The sequence below is a fragment of the Sitodiplosis mosellana genome, unplaced genomic scaffold, assembly GCF_009176505.1.
Source record: "Sitodiplosis mosellana isolate CC-2019 unplaced genomic scaffold, AAFC_SMos_1.0 Smas_scaffold_1, whole genome shotgun sequence".
In the NCBI taxonomy this organism is placed as follows: domain Eukaryota; kingdom Metazoa; phylum Arthropoda; class Insecta; order Diptera; family Cecidomyiidae; genus Sitodiplosis; species Sitodiplosis mosellana.
The window spans coordinates 20,433,033-20,458,772 of record NW_022595244.1 but is presented as its reverse complement, the minus strand read 5'-3'; the positions used below and the strand labels follow the sequence as shown (position 1 = coordinate 20,458,772).

At 36.0% G+C, this 25,740-nt stretch overlaps 5 protein-coding genes across 9 annotated transcripts; all 5 read left to right on the top strand.

Moving 5' to 3' along the window:
- The first annotated feature begins 323 nt into the window (after positions 1–323).
- Positions 324–4,057, top strand: LOC129577768 (poly [ADP-ribose] polymerase-like). Its single transcript, XM_055465296.1, has 8 exons — positions 324–625; positions 762–903; positions 971–1,304; positions 1,383–1,575; positions 1,650–1,933; positions 2,005–2,305; positions 2,368–2,645; positions 2,720–4,057. The coding sequence occupies exons 1-8, from the start codon at positions 512–514 to the stop codon at positions 3,987–3,989; spliced, it is 2,916 nt and encodes a 971-aa protein (XP_055321271.1). The 5' UTR covers positions 324–511; the 3' UTR covers positions 3,990–4,057.
- On the top strand, positions 3,452–9,043 carry LOC129577769 (poly [ADP-ribose] polymerase-like). Its single transcript, XM_055465312.1, has 13 exons — positions 3,452–4,531; positions 4,739–4,880; positions 4,944–5,259; positions 5,371–5,566; positions 5,658–5,941; positions 6,019–6,319; positions 6,388–6,484; positions 6,556–6,727; positions 6,811–7,108; positions 7,357–7,502; positions 7,572–8,017; positions 8,102–8,409; positions 8,476–9,043. Exons 1-13 carry the CDS (start codon positions 4,421–4,423, stop codon positions 8,539–8,541), a joined length of 2,883 nt encoding a protein of 960 aa, XP_055321287.1. The 5' UTR covers positions 3,452–4,420; the 3' UTR covers positions 8,542–9,043.
- Positions 9,044–9,573: 530 nt separating this feature from the next.
- Positions 9,574–13,250, top strand: LOC129565804 (organic cation transporter protein-like). Of its 2 annotated transcripts, XM_055441041.1 has the most exons (9): positions 9,574–9,647; positions 9,717–10,870; positions 10,953–11,310; positions 11,393–11,547; positions 11,690–11,858; positions 11,924–12,067; positions 12,146–12,375; positions 12,444–12,524; positions 12,634–13,250. In XM_055441041.1, exons 2-9 carry the CDS (start codon positions 10,708–10,710, stop codon positions 13,128–13,130), a joined length of 1,797 nt encoding a protein of 598 aa, XP_055297016.1. In that variant the 5' UTR covers positions 9,574–9,647; positions 9,717–10,707; the 3' UTR covers positions 13,131–13,250. The 2 variants fall into 2 exon arrangements, with proteins under 2 accessions (XP_055297016.1, XP_055297025.1); XM_055441050.1 differs by lacking the exon at positions 9,574–9,647 and having other exon boundaries at positions 9,660–10,870.
- A 455-nt stretch (positions 13,251–13,705) lies between these two features.
- On the top strand, positions 13,706–19,493 carry LOC129565782 (solute carrier family 22 member 3-like). 4 transcript variants are annotated; one of them, XM_055441012.1, is made up of 5 exons: positions 13,706–13,804; positions 17,089–17,694; positions 17,769–17,923; positions 18,228–18,866; positions 18,995–19,493. In XM_055441012.1, the coding sequence occupies exons 2-5, from the start codon at positions 17,153–17,155 to the stop codon at positions 19,357–19,359; spliced, it is 1,701 nt and encodes a 566-aa protein (XP_055296987.1). In that variant the 5' UTR covers positions 13,706–13,804; positions 17,089–17,152; the 3' UTR covers positions 19,360–19,493. The 4 variants fall into 4 exon arrangements, with proteins under 4 accessions (XP_055296987.1, XP_055296996.1, XP_055297004.1 ...); XM_055441021.1 differs by having other exon boundaries at positions 13,736–13,804; positions 17,093–17,694; XM_055441029.1 differs by lacking the exon at positions 13,706–13,804 and adding an exon at positions 14,914–15,026.
- A 227-nt stretch (positions 19,494–19,720) lies between these two features.
- Positions 19,721–25,220, top strand: LOC129565773 (organic anion transporter 3). Its single transcript, XM_055440991.1, has 7 exons — positions 19,721–22,028; positions 22,114–22,243; positions 22,405–22,429; positions 22,493–22,661; positions 22,752–23,077; positions 23,155–23,289; positions 23,395–25,220. The coding sequence occupies exons 1-7, from the start codon at positions 21,451–21,453 to the stop codon at positions 23,787–23,789; spliced, it is 1,758 nt and encodes a 585-aa protein (XP_055296966.1). The 5' UTR covers positions 19,721–21,450; the 3' UTR covers positions 23,790–25,220.
- The last annotated feature ends 520 nt before the right edge of the window (positions 25,221–25,740 follow it).

Below are 25,740 nucleotides of genomic sequence, written 5' to 3'. Positions count from 1 at the left end.
GTCCTTCTTGTGTATGTATAAACAATTAAATTAGTTTAAACAAATAATAACATTGTAATTTTTATTACATCTTTGAATTGAATTAATTAATAAAAAGTAACGCATATTACTACAATTAAATATATCCAAACATTTATTTATTTATATTTTTTTGATTTATTGATTTTCTTCTTATTTTCTATCATAAAGAATTTTGTATTTTCATTGTGACATACATGTTCGTTATTATTTTTTTTTAAACAGCCATTTGCTATTTGAACATTCTCGGCAACATGCGGATTATTCATTGGAATTATACAGTGTTGCCACATGAAGGACGAGTTCAAGAACAAAGTGCAGTTTGATGACAGTTCACATCAACCCCGTAAATGACAGCAGATTTGATTTAAAAGTATTCATCGTAACATATGAAGAAATAAAGAAACGATCAATCAGAGTTGAACCTTGACGTGAATATAACAAAAATTCGAAATTTTATTCAAAACGTGCCAAACATTTTATAATTGTCGAAATGAACTACAATTCGTTACCGTATAAAGTTGAATATTCTGTTGGTGAGCAGAATTGTAAAAAATGTGAGAAAAAGATTCGATCAGGAGCCTTGAAAATAGCCATTATGATGCAGGTAATAGAAAACAAGAGTTCACACAAAATAGAACATTAACATAGTTGGAAGATTTTTCAATGGAAATTCTATTGAAAAGTGTGAGTATACTTTGTATTGATGACATTCAATTTCTTGTAATATTTTCACTGTCCAGTCCGAAGACGACGACTGTCAATATCCCGTGTGGTATCATACGAAATGTTTCTTCAAAGTCCGTTTGCCACAAACCGAAGCCGCTTTTGATGGATTCGCTAAACTGCGCTATGCCGATCAACAGTCAATAAAAGTGCAACTAGGTACATTATCATCAATCCTTTTTTCGTAAGGAAAGTCTCTTTAAAGAACCATTTGTCATTATGTCAGGTAACGTTGAAAACGAATTGAAAACTGTTCAGAAAAAACAACAGGAGAAAGCAAAACTACCCGATTTTCATATCGAATACACAAGATCGGAACGAGATGCATGTACGGGATGTAAGCAAATGATTCGTGTGCCCGAACTGCGTGTAATGAATGTACAGTATGTAACCGATCTGACGGTTGAAAATTTTTCATTTGGTGGCAAGGCGACATGGTATCATATTCCATGTTTTGTTCGTTCAAGACATGATTTGGGGTGGTTAGAATCAGCTGAATCATTACCTGGATTCAAACGGCTTTCAGAAGATGATAAACAAATCGTTAAGAAACAAATTCCGTAAGTGTACTAAGCGTCTCAAAATTAAATATAAATTCATTTATTAGTTAATTGAGAAAAATTCGATTCGTAAATTAGGATTATAAAGCGAAAGTTCTATACGTCAACTGTCTGTGGTGATGCAAACTCGTCCGAGCTGGAAAAACTCATTGAAACTCAAAATCATGAATACTATACACTTTACGATAAATTGGCAAAGAACGTTTCCAAAAAAGAGCAAATTGAAATCTTGGAGAGAAACTCACAATTGGTGCCCAAAACTAAAACCGAGGTTAGATTAGGCTGACAAATTAATTCCTTAATCTACACGACTCCATTTGTTTCTCAACATGATTTTCCATTTAGATTCTTCATCAGTTGACCGATACTCTTTACTTCGGCGCGCTGCAATATTGTGCTAAATGCTACATAGGGACAATGTTTTTCAACAACACCACATATTCTTGTTCGAATTACACATGTTGGGGCAAATGCAATAACGACGTAAAAGAACCAAAACGACGTAGCGCTTATGTTGGTTATCAACTCCACAAAAAGTATCCATTTTTGCCAATATCATCACTTGTGCGCACTCGTGCATTACATCATTTTAGGTTTGAAGACGAAAATGGTGTTGATTTGGTGAATGTGTAAGTTGATCGACTGTGACTTTGCGTTTTTCGAGTCTCATAACTTTTTTTTTTTTTAAATTATTTTTAAGGTCATACAAAAATCCACCACTTTTCAATATGGAATTTACATTAATTGGTAAACTTAAAATGTCGCGCAAAGATATCGAGAGCCTAATTAAAAAGAGTGGAGGTCGTATTGTAAATGGAATCCATGATAAACTTGCTGCTGTAATTTCGAATCAAGAAGAAATTGAAAAGATGAGTTCGAAAATGACTGAGGCTAAAGCATGCAACGTTCAAGTAATTTCAGAAGATTTTTTATCCCAATTGGAGACTGTCGATCCGTTTAGCTACATTATCAGTTGTAGTCTGAGTGATTGGGGAGGAAATGTATGTTGAATCAATGAAGTTTTGAATAGACAATTTCATGGCATCTAAATTTAAATTTTCAGCCATATCTTCGTATCGAACAAAATGTTGTAAAGTCCAGGAGAGAAACAAATTACTATACAAAATCATTACCGGAAAAAATCACAATTAAATTGAATGCCAACAACGATCAAAATCTGGTTGATGCTGACAGCGGATTACAAGAGGAAGCCCATATTTACTGTGGCGAATGGAAAGGGAAGCAATTTAAGTACATCGTTGTTCTCGGCCTTGTTGACATTCAATATAATAGAAATTCATATTATCGGATGCAATTGTTAGAAGCAAATGACCTTAAAACGTATGTTGAATTTATTGTGATGGAATTGATCAACTCTGATTTTATCAAATAAAATCGTTTGTTTTTCATTCAAGGTATTGGATATTTGAGTCATGGGGAAGAATATCGACGGTAATTGGCAGCAAATTACTCACTGTCTATCCAACCGTAGAGGAAGCTCGTGCAAAATTCCATGCTCTTTACTTGGAGAAAAGTGGAAACGAATTTGGAAAATTAACTTATGGTTATGGTTACAAACAACCAAATAAATTTTACCATTTGCAAATCGACTTTGGTCTGACACAACAGATGCCCAAGAAGTATATTGAAACGAAACTGAGTCCGTCCATCTATCAGCTCATGTCATTGATTTTTGATACGAAGCATATGAAACAGATGTGCTGTGACCTTGACCTCAAGCAAATGCCGTTAGGTAATATTGATTCGAATCAGATTCACTCGGCGATGGGGGTTCTCAAGGTTATTGCCACATTAATCACCAATAACGGAACGCTTGGACAGCTCCGAGATGCCTCAAATCAGTTCTACACATTGTTACCACATGGATTTTCCGTTAAAAGGCCACCAATTATCGATTCCATCGACATGGTCAAGGCAAAGAATGAAATGTTGGAGAGTTTGCTCAACATGGGCGTAATCTATGGCTTTTTGGAAGGTGAAAATGGCGAAAAAACTAATCCATTAGACGCTTGCTACGAGAAGATGAAAACTGGAATCCATCCAATCGATAAAACTGCCATTGAATTTAGAAAAATCTGTGAAATTGTACGTAATACGCACGGGGCATCACATAATTTATATACTCTGGAAGTGATTGACGTGTTTAAAGTTAAGAGAAAACGAGAAGATATTCGTTCTCGTACATACAAACAACTTGAAAACCACCAAATGCTTTGGCATGGCTCTGGTGTGACCAACTTTGTTAGTATTCTGTCCAAAGGCCTGCGAATCGCACCAAAAGAGGCTCCGTCCACCGGCTTTATGTTCGGCAAGGGAATTTACTTCGCGGATATTGTCAGTAAATCAGCAAATTATTGTCATCCAACCTACGGAGATAACATTGGTTTGATGCTGTTGTGTGATGTTGCATTAGGAAAAAGTCGGAATCCAAAATACGCAGCAAATTTGAAAGGTCTGCCGAATGAAATTGAACAGTCGGTTAAGGGTTGTGGCCAAACATTTCCAACCGAATATTCAACGCTTGATGGTGTGAAAGTAGCAGTTGGTGGTCTTCAAAAAGCCGATTTTCCCACAGCTCTACAGTACAACGAATACGTTGTTTACGATATTTCACAAGTGAAAATGAAATACTTGGTCAAATTAAAATTTAACTACAAAAAATGAACAAATAGATAGTCAATTGTCAATTGTCAATTTAATTTCCAAAAATAAAAATCGTTGAATTAACGAAATTATCGCATTTGAATTCAATTCCCATTCGTACTACGAACCAACCGTGTTTCCCGATGCAACGAAAACAATTCTGTCAAGCGCCAAATTGTAGGCAACCTGTTAACATATTGAACATAAACAAAGTTTGACAGTTCACCGCGTTCAAATGCATGACAGCAAACAGATAATAACAGTATTATAAATGAGTGTTTGCTGAACGCACGTACTAACCAGTCATAGATTCGTCAACACACAAACGACATGCTTTTTATAGACTGCAAACATTTGTGTTTGTGATTATAGCTTTGTAATGCTCGTTTCCGACGAATTGTTCGTTCCAACAATCTGAATTTTTGTGATAGCCAAATGAAAAAGTGCCAAATATGAACAATTCACTACCGTACAAAGTTCTTTATTCTCCCGGTGATACATGCTGTAAAAAATGTACCAAAATCATTCAACCCAATCGATTGCAAATGGCAATTATGATTCAGGTAATTCATATTCCTCGGAAACATAAAAATTCTTGAATTTGACCAATAAAAATTTTAATTAAATTTCAATAACCAAATATCAATTTCAACTGCTTCAGTAGCACCGAATTGCAAAATATTGTGAAATTCATATTCGATCATAACCTTTCATTTGCTAATCAAACTTTTTCCACTTCATTTCATTTGTTTTGGTTTCGTTTGATTTAGTCGGATGACGACGATTGTCATTTTCCAGAATGGTATCATATGAAGTGTTTCTTCAAGACGTGTCTACCTCGAACAGAAGCCGCATTTGACGGTTTTGCCAATCTACGCTACGAACATCAACTCGCGATAAAAGTGCATTTAGGTTAGGATGCGTAAAATGTATTTTGTCGGCGTCATTTTTCAATTCATTCGTTTACTCTTTCAGGCACATTGGAAATCGAACCGGAAATTGAAACCATTCGAACACCAAAGTTACCCGATTTTGGCATTGAATATGCGAAAAAAGAACAAGATTCATGCGCAGCATGCCAACAAAAAATCAAAAAAGATGAAATACGCATAATGAACGTTGCCTACGACATAAGTCGGAATACAGCATATGATGGCAGAGCAATGTGGTATCATGTGATATGTTTTGTGGGAGTAAGAACTGAACTCGGTTGGCTACAATCCGCCGAATCACTGCCTGGCTTCAAACGACTGTCCGAAGAGGACAAAGAAATTGTGAACAACCAAATACCGTAAGTTTGCTACACACAATTTGTGCTATTTTCAATGAAAGTCGATTCAGTAAGTTGAACAAACAAATTAAAATGTTTCTTTTTTTTTTTCTTCGACACAATGGAATGTAGTATGATCAGTCGAGAACTGTATAAGCCCACCGAAACCAGAACCAATCCAAATCAAGTTGATTTAGAGAAGCTCATTGAAGTTCAAAATAATGAATACTACGAGCTATACGATAACCTTGCCAAGTACGTTTCAGATGAAGATCAAATCCTTATGCTGCGTGCCAACATCCAAATGATACCAAACTCCAGAACTGAGGTTGGTGGTAATTGTACCAATTGCTAAAAAATTCTTTGGATTTTTTTTTTCTTTCGATTATTCAACTGATTCGTTTTCTTTTCATGCGCAGCTTCTACATCATTTGACTGATGTCATTTATTTTGGCGCGCTAAACCCATGTGAAAGCTGCGGAACAGGCGAATTGATTTTTGTCAATTCCACATATGTGTGTTCGCACATCTCAGCTTGGTCCAAATGCAGCAATGACGTGAAAGAACCACAACGACGTAGCACAGTTATAGCCGATCATTTGCTGGCCAAGTATCCGTTCCTGAAAACCGATCAACCCGTTCGTACGCGAGCACTGCATTCTTTTCGCCTGACCGATGAAAATGGTCAAGATTTGGTTCATACGTAAGTTGTCTTCTCATCATCTATTCGTAATTGAAATTATTTTTACAAAAACAAAAAATTGTAACCGATTTCCACAGGCCATACCGGCATCCACCACTATTCAATATGGAATTTGCCCTGGTCGGCAACTTGGGAAAACCAGAACAAGAAATTGAGAAATCAATTCGAAAACTTGGAGGTAAAGTGGTGTCAATAATTCATGACAAACTGGCCGCAGTCATCTCGAACCCACAGGAAGTTAAAAAAATGGGATTTCAAATGGTTCAGGCAAAAAAATACAATATTCAAGTGATCTCCGTTGAGTTTTTGTCTGAGGCAGTTGTGGCCGATCCAATGCTATACATAATTAGCCGAAGTCTAACCGATTGGGGTGGAGATGTAAGTAGTATCTATTTGGGTACTTCCTATCATTTTGGAGATGATAATTTTCATTCGTTCTGCTTCAGCCGTATGCTCGTATCGAACAAAGTGATGTGGTTTCTAGACGAGATGCGGAATTTTACACGAAATCACTACCTGACAAAATGACCTACAAATGGAAAGGTAAAGTGAAATTTATCAACACATAAAATGCGAACCACGAAAACTAATGCAATCTAATGTTATCATTACAGACGGTTGCGCCGTCGATCCCGAGTGTGGTTTGGAGGATAATGCTCACGTATACAGCCAATCAATGAACGGAAGACGAGTGAAATTCTCGGTGATTTTGGGGCTCGTTGACATTGAAAATGACAAGAATTCCTATTATCGTATCCAGTTACTGGAATCTAACGAACTAAAATTGTGAGTAATTCGATTGGCAAATGCACATGGATTTTGCGTTTAAATTTTACTTTTACTTTTACTTCTTCTTCTTCTTCAATGAGGTATTGGATATTTGAATCATGGGGTCGTATATCCACTTGCATTGGCTCAAAGCGCCTCACAAATTATGGCCGGCTAAAAGATGCCATTGAACGTTTCAAGGTGCTGTTCAAGGAGAAAACGGGGAATAATTTTGGAAACATAAGATTCATCAAGCGCACCGGTCATTATTACCATCTTGACATTGAATTTGGCCCATCCAAACAGGCATTGGATACAATGATTCAAAGCAAATTGAGGCTACCCGTCTATCAGCTAATGCAAATGCTTTTCGATCTTAAGCAAATGGAAAACATGATGGTGAGCGAACATTTTACGTCTCGGTATTATGCACAGTGGTAATGCGTTGAAATTGGCAGATTTGTTGACAAATAACGGTATTGTTTACCGTTTTGTTTCATCAAACAAAACAAAAATCTTCATGAAGAATTGTATTGGCATAGCATTTGCCATGTCAAAGTCATCAAACATTTCAGTTTCTAATATTTTCTAATATTCTCTAATTTATTGTATTAGATTCTAATTTACTAATCGTGTCTACCCCCTAGGTCAGCTGTGATCTTGATCTTAAGCAGATGCCACTAGGAAAAATCAGTGCGAATCAAATTCGATCAGCGATGACCGTGCTCAAGGAGATTTCGAAATTGATTTCGCGAAACGGAACGCTCGCCAAACTTCGAGAGGCTTCGAATAAGTAAGTGTAAAGAATTAATTAATTATTACACTTACTTATTAATTCTTACATTTTCTTACACTTTGCCAGGCTTTACACTTTGATACCCCACGGTTTTGGTGTTTCAAGGCCACCAATTATAGACTCCATCCAAACGGTGAATGAAAAGAATGAGTTGTTGGAGAGTTTACTCAACATGGAACTGATCTATGAATTTCTTGGTGGAAATAATGACAAATGTAATCCGCTTGACGCTTGTTATCTGAAATTGAAAGCCGACATCGAACCAGTCGAAAAGCACTCAGCCACATACATTGAAATTTATAATATTGTGCAGAACACTCACGGGGCCACCCACAATCAGTATACACTTGAAATCCTAGAACTTTTTAAAGTCACACGGGAAGGAGAAGACAACCGTTTTCAGGCATACAACAGTCTCACAAACCATCAGCTGCTCTGGCATGGATCGCGTCTCACAAATTACGTCAGCATTTTGTCGAGTGGATTGAAAATTGCCCCACCAGAAGCACCAGGTAAAATATTCTCCACACTTATGATGAATAATAAATAGAAGGCGTGCCTTAATAAGCTTAAATTATGTTAAATTCCATTTACAGTTACTGGCTATATGTTTGGGAAGGGAATTTATTTTGCTGATGTCATCAGTAAAGCGGCCAACTATTGCCTGACGAATCGAACCAATAACATTGGATTAATGTTACTATGCGAAGTTGCATTGGGGCAAACACAAGATCTTTATTTTGCAAATGGCAACATTACCGGACTCCCGAATCAGCAACAACAGTCCGTTCGAGCGTGTGGCGCTACATTTCCAACGAGGTATTCAATGGTCGACGGTGTGTATGTGGCATCAGGCAATCTGTGTCGAGCTCAATTCCCAACCGCTCTTCACTACAACGAATACGTAAGTCACTTGAATGAAGCATACTCGGAACATTGCTCATAATTTGTTTTTTCTTCGCCATTTTAGGTCGTCTATGACCCAGCACAAGTGAAAATCAAGTATTTGGCCAAAATGAAGTTCAATCACAAATAAGCAGACAGGATTTAAGTTTCGATATATCTCAGCGTATTAATCATTTCGTATTCCAATTTTTTCTATATATTTTCGGTGAAAACGATATAATTATAGTTTTATTTAATAGCAAGTAAGATGAACCAATAATCTCCAAGGAAGAAATATTTTTGTACTCGTTTTATAGACATTTCTGTGTTGAATCGAGGATACTTATCATGATCTGAAAAAAAAAATCTACTCTCTATATTCGTATTAAGATTAACCAAACCATGTATTACGTGAGAAGATGTGTCCGAAAAGAAATTTTATATGTTTCACACGAAACGAGTAAAATCAAGCAGTTAATTTTTGTTCGTGTTGAGAAGCAATCATGATCAAAACCATTGGGTAGTAGTAGGTAGTAATTATCATTATTAAGAGATATTATTGAATATATGTTAGTCAATCGTGAATTTATTAAAAATGAAGTCTATTTAAAAAATAAATAAATACGCAACCATTACTGGTGTTCTTGACCGAATCGTGAATGGGTATTATTTTGAGTCTTGTGACCATTTAAATAGTATGTACGTGTGCAAATGAGAATTTATTGAAGGCACGTGCTGCAAGAATACACCGTTAAGAACACCGAAAGCGGTTTTTATTTTAAGCAAACATTTCCGACTTGAAGGATTTATTTCAGATGATGGTGTAAACGTAGGTAAGTTACAATAAACTTATTCCTAAAGTTTTTTTTCTTTGGAGTCTTCTGCGAAGTTTGAGTGAATGTAAAAGATATTCATAATATATAAATGCTCACCATTTACACGTCACACAATGAATGGTGCACACGTACAAATATGCTCAAACTAAATGTTTAATTTAGATATTTCTTGCTCGCATTTCGACTCCCATCATTGTTTCAACAGTGTACGTGCTTCGATGAGATGAGAAGAAAAAAAAAACCGAATCGTGAGCGTTTCAAACGATTGTAACAAAACTACTCATTGTTTTAGACCACATGATGATGAACGGTATATATAATAGGTATCTAATGAAAACAAAAGACGAAATCGATAGGCGCTAAAGCATATGACTCCAGACAAAAACTCCGATTATATCAATATTTGGAAATAGTTATTTTGGTACAGAGACAACATTTATCTAATTTTATCGATAAGATAAAACATTGAATTTTTTTTTCCAAAATTCAGTTTACTGTTTGTGAAAGAAAAATGGCTGTTCGTTCGAAAGATTCCGTTCGTATTGGAAGGCAGTAAGAAAATATTCGAATGAAAGTACGGTTTGCAGCCGAGAGTGCTTTAGTCTAGCAGCAACCAACGGTGCGGATAGATCGTTGTGCGGGTCATGACAATATACAAGACACACGGCAAATAAAAGTCTACGGAATAATTATCCAATATTGAAATAATCGTATTTTTCAGTTTCTTTTCATTGTATATACGACACCACGGTGTGTCGATTCAGAATTCCGAACAATCGAATGTTGATCAAATGGACAGGCTGGATGTTTTGTTGCGCATTTTGTAATTAGCATTTTATTCAATGATTCGTTTCTTGAAAACGGTTGAAACAAAAAGGTGAAATATTGACATATGTTAAAATCAATGGCATGAAACAAAAAAATTGTGCATTTTTGAGACAAAAATTGTCAATCGATCAATAAAAATAAATTAGCAAATGATAATTTCAATTTTCGGCCCAGTGTGCTCTAAAGCGTTCACCACACTTAATGTTCGTCGCTCTCTCGGTGGTTTACGCATGTGTGATTTTAAAGACCGCGCGATCTGACTCAATAGAACATTGCTACATTTGCATAATTGTCAAGTTCAATAATTTTTTCAAGTGAACAAATAGAGAAACTAAATCTAGGTAGAAAAAAGCCTAAGTCAAAATTATTCACCATTGTATTTTAAGTTGATGTGCACATATTTACCAAAGGTGGTGATTCCTTCGTTGAATTTGCCTACATTTGATTGAAAAAATAAACATTCGAAAAGTATAACACCGCGGTCGATGCGCAGTGTCTTCAGTTCGATATAAATTCTGTGGCTTGACTGTGTGGTTCAAGTTGAACGTTTAGTTCGTTTTTAATTTAGAGAGTGTTCTCTGTGTACTCGATCTGATCAATTGAATCGGTGCGATTTATTTGAAGCAAGTGTAAACCACTTAATTCTTTTCCACATGGCAACAGCTCCGTCCACATTGCGCGTCGATCCTATCACAAAGGTTCTAGGCAATTTTGGAAAATGGCAACTCAGTGCAATGCTCATCATTTTTCTGTGCAAAGTTCCAACCTCATGGTTTATGGCAATTATATTGTTTACAGCACCCGCTCCAAATCCCGGTAATGCTCTGTCATTTCTTTCCAATTTATTATTGAATCTAGTGAAAGCGCCGTGATTTATTTCTAAAATATTATCAAACAGGTGATTTTTGGTGTACACCACCGCCAGAGCTGCCAACCGAATTGGTAGCCGATTGGATCGCCAGAGCCCATCCAATAAAAGTGGATCATCATAATCGCTCAAAAATGGACTATTGCGAAGTATTTACAGAGTTCTGGGAGAATCCACTAAAATACTTTGGACCAAATCACACAACAATTGTTACGAAAAATTTAAGCACGATAAAATGTACAAACTACACATTCAATCCAGATTATCATTCATTGGTGGCCGATTTCAATCTCATATGTGGTCGCGAACTTCTGCTGCCATTAAGTCAGTGTTTTCACATATTTGGTTTGCTTGTTGGTGGCATTATTGCCTATTTTATGCTGAAATAGTGAGTGTTAACCTAATTGCCCTGCTTAAACTGAATCTGCGCGTTTTTTCTGAATTAAAATTCATTTTTCCGTGCATTTTAGCATAAGCCCGAGAAATGTAATGATCATGGGTGTTTCGGCGCAAATAATTTTCGGGAATTTGGTTGGTGTTGTTAGGATATATGAGTTTCATGTACTTTTCCGTTGGCTCACCGCCGCTTCATGTGCACTAATGTACACATCTGGATCAATGATATGTACGTTTACGTTTACATTTCGAATCCATTGTTTTCATTCATTTTATCTTTTTTTTATTCCAAGTGTTTTGAAATGTTTCAGTTGTTGACATAATGAATAGTGAAGAATATTTTAATGAAAATATGTTTATTTCCAAAATAGTTGTTGACATCACAAGCGGGGCGGCAAAAACAATTACATCGCTAGTGTTCGAATTCTTTTGGTCGATTGGCCTAATTCTACTACCTATATTTAGTGTGTTTATTGAAGACTGGTGGAATCTGTACATTGCAATATCAATGCCGACAATTTGCTTGATTTTTTTGATCAAGTAACTATTCTCACATTACAAACTGAAGCAGAAAATGTAGAAAATATGTTTATTTCCAAAAATAGATACCTTCCGGACAGCCCAAGATGGTTGCTGCGCCACGGTCGAATCGAAGAAACACGACAAATCCTCATCGATGGTGGTAATAAAAACAAACGTCGAGTGCCAATCAATTTAGAGGAGCTATTGAAATCGGATTACAACACGGGGCAAGTAAAACACCTACAATTTGCTTAGTTCAATTTAATGACTAATTCTAATTTCTATATGCTCATTTCGTATTACAGAGCTGCGAATCCACCTGAGGCAAGTTGGTGTTCGATTTGGGACGGAAAACCAGCAAAAATTTATATATTGGCCATTCATTATGCGTGGTCGGTGTATGTGTTGAACTTCAACTGTGTCGTATTAAATATTCGCGCTTATGGCAGAGATCACCTTAGTATCAACACGGTTGCCATTGGTTTTAGTGAAATATTGGGTGTTTTTGTTGGAATATATTTTGTACTGTACACGTGTATGTATTTAGAGTATGCAACCTCAAATATTTGCATGGAACTCAGTCGCAATTTTTCTTCCATACAGCACGAAGATGGCTTTGGGCTGGTCTGTGTGGCATTGGATGCGGCATACTTGCGTACTTTACATGGCTTATTCCCGAGACATGTAAGCAAACAAACACAAAAGTGAAAGACAAACACCATTGTTTCGATTTAACTAAGGATTGTTTTTCTAAATATTGTCTTGTTATTTTTCTCTTCTTTTTTTTCTGCAGTGAAAGAGTCGCATGTGGTTGCTTTGGAGATGGCTCCAACGTTAGCAATCAAGACGGCCACGTCGATCGGTATGTGCGTGTTAATGGTGTGCACAGTTGAATTAGTGTGTGCCGAACGGAAGAAGATTCTAATGTTCTCGTCAACTGTTTGGGCACGGGCATGGTTTCTGTGGGCTCCCTTTATATTTGTACTCAAAACATATGACGTTGTCTTGCCGCTGACTATTTTTGCAACATTGAGTGTTGTCGGTGGCGTTTTGATGGTGTTCATTCATCAAAATCAATACAAAGCCTATTTGGAAGACTGTGAACAACGCATTCAAGCGATGAGAGCAGTGCGAACGATATCCAATGCCGGATTAGACTGGATCAAAAGTGTTCGCAGATCAAGTGTGTATGACATTGAAGAGGTTAGACGAAAGTCGGTGTATGACGCTGAAGAAACTCGAAGAAAGTCGATCGTCAATGATCAGGAACCCAACAGTCAGCGAATGTGATTTCTATTGCACTGTAGAAATTAAGAATTAAGTTAAGCAGTTCTTTCATAGTATTTATTTTTTAACAGCTGCCGGAAAGCTCAAAATATATCACACCATCAATGATTTCATAAAAACAAATGAATTCGTTTTATTGCTTTTCTTCAACTTTAATTTTCTGGTAAACTGCGGAAGAGGTTTAAACATCAACAGACGACCGTTCTGTTCGCTAATTATCATGATCGTAAAATTCAGTTGGGATTCAAATAACGCCGCCATTCAACAGAAAAAAAATTCAATTTAGTTGAGTACATTCCTCATCAGCGACACATCTTCGATATATACGACAAGTATTGATGATATTAGTGATTTATCATTATTTCACTGGTGCGAGTGTGTTGATAGCACGCAAGTCAATTAGAATCGATTAAGTTTTATTACTTTTTATTTTATTTCTGTCGTAAGTAAAACGCGGCCATTGTTTCGATGGAGTAACGAATCTGCAGTTCAGTTGACCGCCATCCTTCATCAAATGAACAACTTTGAATCAAATACTATTTATTCGTCGTCAACGTAAAGAGTAAGAGTGACACAAATGGAAAATCTTTGAATATTCATGTACTGCAGTGGAATAATACTCGCGATTCTTTTTCTCAAAGGAACCTCATATATGCCGATTAGCAATTATTGCCCAGGTAAACGATTCGACGTTAAAATGGTCAATAGCTAGTAGAGATACTATATAAATTTTGCTTTGATTTTCTTGCGATTTTGTTCGTTTCCCGTGAATACATAGATTATTTCGAATAGTCGCCAAATCGTTGTGGCGACATTTGTTTGTGCCATATGCTGCAAATGTAGGAAACAACTGTGAGCGTGATATATAAATAGGCATTTTTGGCGCGTGCGGAAGCTCATGCGAATTTTTACTGTGTTGCTATCAAATTCCCATACGCTCGCAGTTTGTGTCGTCAAATCGTAGTGAGTCGTATGAATTTCGTCGACACGGTTTTATTGAATGAATTATCATCAATTACTTAAGCGATGACGTTTCCATTTGAAACGATATACTATGGTGCTATAGCTGTTTTATGATTGTAAACCTAATAGCATGCATACGTCATCATTTGAATTTCATCAGCACAAATCAGCTGAGGCAGTGTAGAATTTTCGCGTGCTTAGCTTACGATTTTTGGCTGCGTTCCAAATAAACGATAATTTACATGCAATTGAAATGGTTTCGATCATTTCTCACTTGTTTTGAACCCTTTTTTTGTCGAATTTCCCCAGGAATCGGAAATTTCGGAAGCTATTAGACTTGCCTTCGTTATCGATGCAAAATCGCATTTCATATTCAAGTAATTAATTAACATTCATTTCCACATTCTACGCAGATCAAATGTACTGATACAGACAAACTTGTTGATTGTGATAAAAAAAAAAAAACAGAAACACGGTTTTAAACAAAATGATTGATTGAAAACGATTGCATTCGAAACATACTTCTTCGTTCTAATTTAACGGCACTTGCGCCGAATACAAATGATTACATTGACATTGAACTTTAAATTCAAAATATGAATAGAAAAAACATATCAGACACATTCGCGTGACTCGTAGCATGAGTGCACCCGACGACGCTGTCGGAAAAATGCGACAGACCGAATTTTATTGCTTCAAATTCTTGGACGTTTGAAAACTTCACGATGTATTCAAACGATGCGACGTTTGTCGCCAAAATTCATTAACTCAAGGCTAATGGCCTATATAACTATAAAACCGATGTTAATAGAATAAAGCTTGAGATTGTGTCGAGCTGTCGCTTGAGTTGAGCTTTTCATTCGAAAGGATTTGTATTTCGTTAAACAAATTAACGTTAATTGATTTAGTTTTTCAGAAGTTTTAAATCAAAACGGTGTAAGGAAGCAAGAAACTTGATGCTTATTGGATACAAAAAATTGAATTAGCGCTCAAATACTTTTTCGCAATCCATCGAATTTTTTTAGATCAAAGCTAGAACATTTGAAGCAAAGCATATGCCAAACATATACGAGAAAGCAAATTTGCAATGTAAAACCCAAAAAGATAAAAACAAAGAAGTCGTGGCTAGGGTGGGGAACATTAAATTTTGGTTCACATACAAATTTCGCCCGATTCCCAAATTCAATCATCGTAAAGTTTCGGGTTGTAAACTAAAATTAAATTCAAGCCGACGAACTATAAATTATAATTTTGGCAGCAACCCTTCTAGTCGACTCACGTTACTAGATTTGCGATGAGTTTTGTCTATCTCCACGAGAAACAAATTGACGATAGAAAATAGAAGCACTCATCGAAAAATCTAATTAATTTTCGCACCTCTTCAGCATTTCACTTTTTTATTTATCAGCACTTGAATCTTCAAACGACAATTATCCGCTGTGTTAAATCGGTTGAAATAATCACTTGAAAATACGAAGAATATTTTATAACAATTACCCCACGTGAAAATCAGATCTAAAATCAACGAATTTTACTACTTCGCTCTTATTAAAGCCATATTGATAAGGTGATATTCCATAATATTATCCAAAACGGCGGCAATAACAAACGACGATATCTCTGAATTGAAGGTAATTTGGAGTGAAGATTAAATTCATACAGATATTGAAAATTAGACGTGATTTTCAGCGAGATAATAATTCAAGTTCAGTGCTCTTCATTCACTGCATGAGACATGCCATCTGTAATGTGCTAACATGCATGATTAATTTAAGTGATCTAATTCTGTGAAGTTACTATTAGTTACAAAAGCCTATAGTAAAATGATGAGACTTTCGAAAAAGTTGATAAAAAAAAATCGCATTTCATTTTTTTCGGAATCTCAACGATTTTCAATTAATCCATTGAAAATTAACCGAAACGATTTGCATCAATTACGAAAAAAAATCGTAAATTCTTTTGAAGTTTACATCCGCATCGAGTATTTGTTTATTTATTTGCTAATTGCAATCATTTTAGAAGCTATAAATGCATGGAACCAGTGTTTGCGTGGCAAGCTGCGTGAAAAAGTTCAAATAGATTTGTGTGGAGTGTGCTGTATTGTATAGGCACAATATTCTTTTTATATTGCACATTCAAGTACAAGTACAAAGTGGGCAAAGCTAATGCAAAAAATAAATAAATCGTTAAATGATGCAGTACCCAATTCGAGTGACTATTTTATGTTTGTGTTCAACATTTTTGAATTACGATTTTGTCCGCAAATTGTAATCAATTGATTAAGTGAAATGAGATATTCTCATATGGAATGCGTTTGCCTATTATTTTCAATTTTTGTCTCGAAATTTCAGCCGTATTTTGGCTTCTATCAAATCATCTATGCATATATTAAGCATGCGCCTCACTCTTTTCCGCAACACAATTAACACAGATATAACAACGTTAAGCAATAAAAAGTCTAGTCAAATATCATGTGACCACGTGAGACTACCGACTATGTATGCAAAATTCTTTGATTTTGGCTAAGCAATTTCATGTGATTCGAATTCGAAAGAAAAAATAAAGCACACAGCAACGCCTATTATCGTCGTTATACTGAGCCACGTTCGGAGTGATTGCAGCAACCAAAACGAATGACCTATACTTCAATGCAAACAGATTACAGTGTTTGGAAAGAACACTTAAATCACGCAATATTTTTTTTTTGCTTAAAACGTTCCACAAAAGAATTTTAATACACCAGCAAATAAACGTTTATCTCTTGATCAATTAAAAGCAAGTAACGACCGACATTTTGCATTTTTGCAACGGAGAATACGGTGAGGCTGGTTTGGTGGGGGCAGCATGCATCGCCAAAGATCCAAATAAATTCATATTGCTTCTGGAGAAACGAATGAAATAAAAAAAATGCAAAGAAATCGAAATGCAAATAGCTTGGATGTTTTACATGCGTCGATTTTTCCTTATCTGTTTTTTTTTTTCAATTTTCCTCATAAAGTTAGTGAGAGCACTTTTACGAGGCAGTGAACTGGAATTCGCAACGTGAGAAATACATACGAATTATGTGCTCGACAGTTAATGGCGATTTACAATCGGAATCTACTGCATCGAAACCCAAATATTCGATAATTGATTTGATCGGCGAATGGGGACCATGGCAACGACGAACAGTCTTCCTTATATTTTTGTGCAAAATCCCAGCCGCTTGGTTTATGGCGTGTATCATTTTTACTGCTCCGTTTGCCAAATACGGTGAATTTTTTTGCCAGCAACCGAATACGGGATTAACACCAGCAAATCACACCGAATGGATAAACATTGCTCATCCTACGACGCAAGACGATCAATTCGACTTTTGCCGCGTTTATAAAAATCGATCGGAGGCACTTTTGGAATGGCAACAGCAGCAGCAGCAGCGACTAATTGTCTCAAGCACATCAGACACGCAAAATTGCGACACATTCGAACATTTTTCCGTGTTCGATTCCCTGGTCACACAATTCGATTTAATTTGCTCACGGACCATTCTGATTGCTGTGACACAATTCTTCCATTTGTGTGGAGTTCTCTGTGGAGGAATCCTAGCAACAAAATTACTTGATTTGTAAGAAGAAATTTTCCTTTTAATTGATATTCATTTATTATCGGAATTAACAATTGATTTCTATTCATTTTCAGCGTTAGCCCACGAAATGTCATGCTCATTGGAATGTTGACGCAAATTATTTCCGGGTGTTTAACTGGGCTCATCAACAATTTTAGTTTACACGTTTTCTTCCGATATTTGGCCGCTGTTTGCTGTGCTTTGATGTACACACCAGGTGTGGTGATCTGTAAGTGACATCATTGCATTTAAAGTGATTCATTTGACATGTGTAAAACTCTTTCGAGAAACAGGCTGTGTGGATTTTTCCACTTGAAACAAGTGACTGACCTGCAACCTAATGAAAAAAGATTTCAAATACGCCTTTAAGCCGGTCGATCTTTATTTATGTTTAAAATTCATCAGTGAAACTGGTTTTTCTTGTTGCCATCGCAATGAATATTGTGTGTGTCTTTTTGAAAAGAGTTTTACACCATTCATATATATATATAACCGATCTATTTTTACGTCTAATTGTGAAACATTTATTTCAGTTTCCGATATAACGGGTGGAAAATATCGAAAATCGGTGATCTGTTTATTTGAATCGTTCTGGGGCATTGGCGTCATATTGTTGCCGCTCATCGCAAACTTATTGCCATCATGGTCATGGACATCGATTTATCTTGCCATTTCGCTGCCGACCGTTGCATATATTTTAGTCTGGTTTTGGATTCCCGATTCGCCCAAATGGCTTCTTGCGCATGGTGAAATAAGTGCGGCAAAAAATTGCCTCTTCTATGCAATGCGAGTCAATAAACGAACTTCCCGTTTGCCATCGAATTTTGACAGTTTCCTTCAGCTCGAGGCGGTCACATATTCAAAGGCCCCAAAACCAGAGAACTGGACAACGTTGTGGTCGACGAAAACGCAAATCATCATGATGATTGCGTTGCACAGCGCTTGGGCCGTTGATGTAACAAATTATAATGGGATGCTTTTGAATATTCGCGTTTTTGGTCGAAATTATCTGATTATAAACACCGTTGTGTGTGGATGTTGTGAGATAATTGGTGTTCTAACTGCATGGTTTATCGTTATGAACGCTAACAACCACAAATTTCTATGTTCTGGCCTATTTAATGTGATTGCAGGTATTTTGAGTTTTCTCGGATTCACTTTTCCCAGCACACGTGAGTATCGTCGTACATTTTTCTCAATGAGAAACCAAACAAACATTCCAAATCCAGAATTTTCTGTTCATTCACCGTCCATTGTTTGTTTTTTATTTTTGTTACATCTAAAAACACATACGAAATAGTTTCGGAAACCACATACGTAGCGCTTGGTATGACATTGGCAATGATTTCAAAAATAGCAACAACTTGTTCGCAGGCAGTTTTATTTACGTGTACAAGTGAACTGGTGCCAACGACAAGGCAAAAAATATGCATGTTTTCGTGTGTGGTATGGGCACGCATATGGCTACTAACGGCACCGTTCGTTGGTGCTTTAACATTTGTGCATAATCTATTTCCGTTGGCTGCGTTCGGGCTAATTGAATTGTGTGGCGGCATTTGCTCCTGTGTCATCGATCGGATACACAACGCATCGTTGGCAAAAATCGACAAAAACGCAAATGAAGTATTTAAAGACAATCAAGGAGTTACAACGACCCATATGTGATTTTCTTTCACACGAGATTTCAATCGAAACGTTTAGATTTTAAGTCAACATAACATGGATTAGGTTAATCTGCTTTAATACTTTGATGATAATATTTGACTAATAAATTGACAATCAATTCATCTACAATTTCATATTTATCGTCTATGTGCATTTTCAATTCTCATAACTAATGTTTTCATGTGAGCTATGTCAAATGGTTGGATGTCTTAATGATCTAGCACAAAAAGTTTCCATTGAAACATGAGAAGAAGAAAGAACACCAAACTGCTAAATGAACCAAACACGCGTGCGAAAAGCGTCATCTGAAAGGTGCACGTGATACCGATTTGCCACTTAGTTCAATTATTGCATATAAATCAATTAGTGATCAATTTGATGGATGTTTACTAATGCAATGATAGGAGGTGGAATCTCAAACGGGATTTATTGGAATGATGCAATCGTTGAGACGTTTCAGTAGCTACGCAAATGGTCCGTGTGGATTCCACGAAGACCACAGACTTCTAATCATTTTTGGTTCCAACCACTAATTCTTTTAGTAATCTTTTAATATGAAGACATTCCAAGAATGACCGTTCGTGGTTCTCATTTCTTATGAAAGAGGAATGAATCATAATTTAAAATCCTGAAAAGAAATGTCGTCATAATTAATCGACTGAGAAGCGTCTCACAATCGAACGTAATTTAATTAGCAGTTGCCAATTTTCAAGTCTATCGAGCACAAATCAAATGAATTTCGACCGCATGATTGTGGGTGGTTTTGATTTAATTAATGATGTAAACATTTTTTTGCGCATCAACAAAGTCTTTGACTGTTTGCAGTGCAAGCTGTGCACAATAAGGTGCATCAAATTTTCACTTTGTCATTATATGTATTCAAATGGAATTTCAATATCGATCAGAATAATTTCTGTTTCCTCAGAACTAATAAAGCAGAACGTTTGATCCCATTCACAATCACTACACGTTTCTATTGTTGACTCTTTTAAAATTGTTTTCTTCAGCAAATATTTTCACAGCTTTACTTCGGCATGAATAAACATTTGAAGAAAAAGAAAATATCATTTCTTGAATGAATGGATTTTTCTATGCGCATAGTAACCATTAGAATATAGCCACCTTATTATCATTGTTACCTTATTTACCTTATTCACCACATTAATTCCGTTTGAAATGGGAAATTGTTGAAAATTGTTGTAAATTGGACGATTTCGCTAAGTGATTTAAATTAATAAGTTAAGATGTTTTATACGTGATTCAAGGACCGAATCCGCACCTGAAAGTCGTAATCATGACAATATGACACCATCTGCAATGGCGCAGCAAAACAGTTTTTTTTTTTCGGACAAAAGAGAACGGCAATAATATAGTCGATCAGACGTAACAATTCTTCATCGATATTGTTGTTTCCTTTGTGCTTTACTCCGCTTAATTAGTTACACAAACAAGTAAACCGTACTTAAATGGTGGGTAACGCTCACAGTCCCAACACTCGCAAAGCAATCTCGGTCGAAGTGAGCAGACACAGCGAACGTTGCTCGTTTCCGTTGCTTTTTTCTATCAGTGTATTTACTTTTACAAGTTTAGAAAAAAGAAATCAGAAAACCGACACTTTTCACTAACCCGATATCGCTTCAGTTGTTCTTTGTCAGTCGTACCGAATTGTAGACTCAAACCTGTGTGCTTCGTTCCTGTTTTAATTGTTAAAAGTGCTAGAAAGTTTATTGTTGCATTCTTTTTTAGTTGTTGTTGCACGATAATGCGTGTTTTGAAGTGATCGCTGCGCAAGGCTATCCTTTGATTTATGATACTCATCACATTTTCCGTTGAACAAAAAAAAAATCTAATCGCACTAAATGAGATTTGAAATCGAGAAAAAAGAACTCAAGAGAATTACAAAACAAAGAGAAAAATCTGTGGAAATAAATCGAAATTTTCATCTTGAAAATATAGGCGGATTCAGGCTGGAGGTCTGGTAATAGTGAATGTGATCTACTGAATACCGACCAACAAGCATCGTCTTCAACTCAATGCCCAATCGGAATCGAAAATCTTCAAAATCATCGGCCAACTGCTAATCGAAATTCGATGGAAAATCTAAATTGTAAAATCGAGAATGCGGACATAATCGGTCGCATCAATGGTGATTTCGGAAAATGGCAACTGCGAACCGTGCTATTGATTTTCCTGTGCAAAATACCATCGGCTTGGTTTATGGCTTGCATCATTTTTACAGCACCAGCACCAAGAGATGGAGAGTTTTTTTGTCATCCATCGTCAAAAGTTCTGAATACACGGACACAAGAAAAATTTGAACGAATGCTCGACTTCAACAAGACTGCATGGGTTCGGATGCTGCATCCAGTTCAAATCGATGGGGGTGGATTTGAAAAAATCGATTTTTGCAACATTTATTCCGATAGTCATCAAGTGTCCGAACAATACTTTCACTCAATTTCGCAGATTACAGAAGATTGGAATACACCTGAGCGAAATGACAGTGAAATTGTGCCGTGTGATCGATTTTATCATCATACCGATTATGTGTCGCTTGTAACCGATTACAATTTGGTTTGTTCGAAAGATATTTTGATTTCAAGCACTCAATCCTTTCACCTATTTGGTGTTCTAACGGGAGGATTGGTCGCCACGTACTTATTAAAGCAGTAAGTGTTGCCACTTGACCGTTGTTGTATTTGGATCGATAATAATCATTGCAAAATTACTCATATTGACAATTCATTTGTTCAGCTTTAGTCCAAAAAGTGTCATGCTCTTTGGAATGATCACTCAAATTTTTTGCGGCAATATGACCGGTTTGGTGAACACATACGAATTGCATGTCTTTTTCCGATGTCTTTCGGCTATATGCTGCTGCCAGGTAAAATATAATCGATTACTAATAAAATACTATTAATATTTACATTATTCGATATACGTACGTGTTTTTATACTTGCTTTGAATAAATGAATAAAATATGATATATTGGTATGCATACATTAATATTTTACATCTCTCTCTCTCTCCCCCAATGTGTATAGATGTATACTGCGGGTTCTATGATATGTAAGTGATTCAGTTACATTGTATAATTTTTGTGCTTTTAAAATGAACGCTTCGTCCCGACAGTTTCTGACATAACATCTGGAAAGCCAAAAACAATCGTAACAACACTGTTTGAATCATTTTGGTCCGTTGGGGTGATTCTCCTGCCGGTTTTAGCCCGTTTCGTTCAAAGCTGGTCTCACCTTTATATGGCGATATCATGGCCTACCATAGTTTTAATCATTCTGTGGAGGTATGTTAAGTATTCGACAAAAACACAAATCAAAGTGAAATAGAACTTGGAAGATATTGATCAAAATAATAAACATTTCTAACCATATAGATGGATTCCAAATTCCCCTCGTTGGCTGGTCGCACGCGGTAGAATAGATGAAGCAAGAGATATCTTGATTGAATCGGCAATCGTGAACGATCGTAAGCATGTTTTACCATCAAATTTGGAGTATTTGCTGAGACAACAAGCGTACAATATGCAAAATGAACCACCGCCGGCTGGATGGTGGACGCTTTGGAAGGGGCCAAAAGCAATTCGACACATGATTTGTGTTCACATTTGTTGGTCAATCTACATCATCACTTATTACGGAATGCTACTGAACATTCGGGCCTACAGTCGAGAGCATTTAGAGATTAACACGATGATCGCAGGTACGAATCGGACAAAATATTCATTTTTAAAACTAAAAATTCTACGCATCTCTTTCATTTATCATTTATTTGAATAGGTTTATGTGAAATTCTTGGTGTGTTCTGTGGCCTTCTTCTAATTCTGTACACAAGACGAAAGTGGCTGTACACTGGATTATTCAATGTCATCGCAGGATTAATTGCGTATAGCGCATGGCTGATTCCTTTGGATAGTGAGTTAACCTTTTTTTTCATAAAACAATCCTTCACAAATCATTTCAGATGCAATTATCATTTACTAATTTTTCATTTATTCACATGTTCTTGAATATTTTCAGTGGAAACAGACTTGAGAGTAGTCCTATTGATGTGCTCATCGATGGTTTCCAAGATTGCCATCTCTTCAACGCTATCCATTTTAACAACATGCACCACTGAATTGGTTGGTAGCGAGAAAAAGAAAATCTGTGGATTTTCAACGATTGTCTACGCGAGAATGTGGTTACTTGGTGGTCCATTCATCGGTGCAACAATCGTTTATGGTCAATTAATTCCACAAACCGCATTCTCAACAATGTCCATAATCGGTGGAGTTATAAGCACATTAATAAGTAGTCCTCGTACCATAGCCACATCCGTCAAACATTCAAATCTTCCAAAAGAAATTTATCCAGAGATTTACACAATTAAAAATTTTGATAGTCTAAATACTGGCGACAAATGTAAAGTATAAGTGATGATTTTCGGTTCATATGCCGATTGTGTTACGATGAAACCAAAGTTTGTTACAAACGTACAAATGTTTCTCCAGCACCAGCTCTCACCAGCGATAATGGTTGAGAATATGAGCTGAGTCGTTCGACATTTGCTCCGTTGTGAGCCTACGAAGCGAATTGTGAATTGTACATGTTTCTCGGATTATTTATAAATGGATTATAAGAAGTTATCTAATTCTTATCGGCCGCAATACCTTAAGCACGACGTACGAAAACGATAACGGATTTCGTACAGTTCGTCGAAATACTTATCTGAATCTTTTTTTTATGAAGAGAAAATACCGAACCTATTATAGAGTCTAAATTCCATATCGATAGAATTTCATTTCTCTAAGAATAGTCCGAGAATATGAAGTTGCCCAAAATTTCCCTTTATTTGCATTCCGATTGCGAAACAAGAATTTAAAGCGTGATTGACAATTTTATGGGGGTTTTTGTGGCAAAATATGAAATTAGTTCTGATTTGGAATCTCCATTCTACCGCACTATTTATTTTCATGAAAAATGTGAAATGTGATAATCATTCAGATATAAGGGAATTTCAATAAAATATATGACAAAGTTTTATTTCTAAATAGAAGTTGTGTATTTAGTAGTTTGGGCATAATATGGAAAAATAGATTCCAACCTCTCCTCTACTTCGAAAAAAAAAATCCAATTTTCCAAGATCCTGGGTTTCTTGACGTTTTTTTGCCAATTTTCCGAATTTTCGAACAGATGGGCCTGGCGACCTCCAATCAACACCCCAGATATTAAAATTAGCCAAAACGCAAAAACAGTTAGATTAGATTTTGAGATAAACCACATTTCCTCTTTAGAAATCTTCGAAAATTCCGTATCTGAATGGCTCCAGGTGGGGAAAATCCAAGTGTTGTGTTTTCGCAACGCGGGGCCAAATGAGTTAATGATTTTCCATAGTACTAAAAGGCCTGAAAAGTGCACAGAGAAAACTGAGTTGATTTTTACGTAGCAAAATATTTGAAAATGTCAAATTCCAACACATGTTGAGTTTTTCGCAACGAATATTCTTTCCATATTGATTCAAGTATTTGTCACATTTGACACCAGCATACATCGTGTCTAATGAAAATTGGCGTCTAATTTGAAAATATGGATAGTAATATGGATTTTCAGTTGAAACCGTACTATAATTCGGAAATAAAGAATTTAGTGCTATGCAAAAATTCATTGCGATCGAACGACGTTAATATATTTTTCTGCTCCGTGGAAACATTTTTTGTGTGGTTTCGTCTTACTGACCCTTGCCCATGTACGTATTATTATGTATCTATACATTTGCTGTGAATAATGAATGAATAAAATGTGTCATCAAATATTTGATTCAATAAATTGAATTAATAAACTAAACACCATAAAAATGTTGCAAATAAGATGCGTGTTTATTTTCGGATTCAAATATGTTTAGGGTGCAAATCAATTTAAATTTATTAGGTTTTTCCACAGGGAAGCCTAGGGGGTAGACAACAGGACGAAAAAGGTAAATTTAGCTATTCTAATCTTTATGAATTTGTCAAAGTGACAGATTGAAAATACAATGTGATCAAACAAAATCACTATCAGTTAAAACATGACTTTCCAAATCTCCATGGATCTCTACACTATTTCGATACATTTAATTTTTTTCAAATCTTTAATCCCATTTCTAACCTATAGATAAAAGCAGTTTCGCTAATCATAATAATTCGTCACGGCAAACACATTTTGATTGATCGCATTCGAATTCATTAAAAATCGGATCTGAATAAAACCATTCTAAGCTTGTTGGGCTGATCTTTACATGGGTCCATAGTCTCTTTCAAAAAAATGTCACGAACTATAAAATATAAAGTGTAAAGAGAATTATACAAATTGAGTATGCTATGTTATAAATGTAATGAAAATAATTTA

Excerpts from the sequence above, each read along its gene's own strand:
- LOC129577769 (XM_055465312.1), top strand. The coding sequence starts at position 4,421 with ATGAACAATTCACTACCGTACAAAGTTCTTTATTCTCCCGGTGATACA. Across the intron at positions 7,503-7,571 it reads CTTCGAGAGGCTTCGAATAA|GCTTTACACTTTGATACCCC; the intron begins GTAAGTGTAAAG and ends ACACTTTGCCAG. Across the intron at positions 8,018-8,101 it reads TGCCCCACCAGAAGCACCAG|TTACTGGCTATATGTTTGGG; the intron begins GTAAAATATTCT and ends TTCCATTTACAG.
- LOC129577768 (XM_055465296.1), top strand. The coding sequence starts at position 512 with ATGAACTACAATTCGTTACCGTATAAAGTTGAATATTCTGTTGGTGAG. Across the intron at positions 626-761 it reads AAATAGCCATTATGATGCAG|TCCGAAGACGACGACTGTCA; the intron begins GTAATAGAAAAC and ends TTCACTGTCCAG. Across the intron at positions 2,306-2,367 it reads TGAGTGATTGGGGAGGAAAT|CCATATCTTCGTATCGAACA; the intron begins GTATGTTGAATC and ends TTAAATTTTCAG.
- LOC129565804 (XM_055441041.1), top strand. The coding sequence starts at position 10,708 with ATGGCAACAGCTCCGTCCACATTGCGCGTCGATCCTATCACAAAGGTT. Across the intron at positions 10,871-10,952 it reads AGCACCCGCTCCAAATCCCG|GTGATTTTTGGTGTACACCA; the intron begins GTAATGCTCTGT and ends ATTATCAAACAG. Across the intron at positions 12,525-12,633 it reads ATGGCTTATTCCCGAGACAT|TGAAAGAGTCGCATGTGGTT; the intron begins GTAAGCAAACAA and ends TTTTTTCTGCAG.
- LOC129565773 (XM_055440991.1), top strand. The coding sequence starts at position 21,451 with ATGGAAAATCTAAATTGTAAAATCGAGAATGCGGACATAATCGGTCGC. Across the intron at positions 22,430-22,492 it reads TACTGCGGGTTCTATGATAT|TTTCTGACATAACATCTGGA; the intron begins GTAAGTGATTCA and ends TCGTCCCGACAG. Across the intron at positions 23,290-23,394 it reads ATGGCTGATTCCTTTGGATA|TGGAAACAGACTTGAGAGTA; the intron begins GTGAGTTAACCT and ends GAATATTTTCAG.
- LOC129565782 (XM_055441012.1), top strand. The coding sequence starts at position 17,153 with ATGTGCTCGACAGTTAATGGCGATTTACAATCGGAATCTACTGCATCG. Across the intron at positions 17,695-17,768 it reads GCAACAAAATTACTTGATTT|CGTTAGCCCACGAAATGTCA; the intron begins GTAAGAAGAAAT and ends ATTCATTTTCAG. Across the intron at positions 17,924-18,227 it reads CACACCAGGTGTGGTGATCT|TTTCCGATATAACGGGTGGA; the intron begins GTAAGTGACATC and ends CATTTATTTCAG.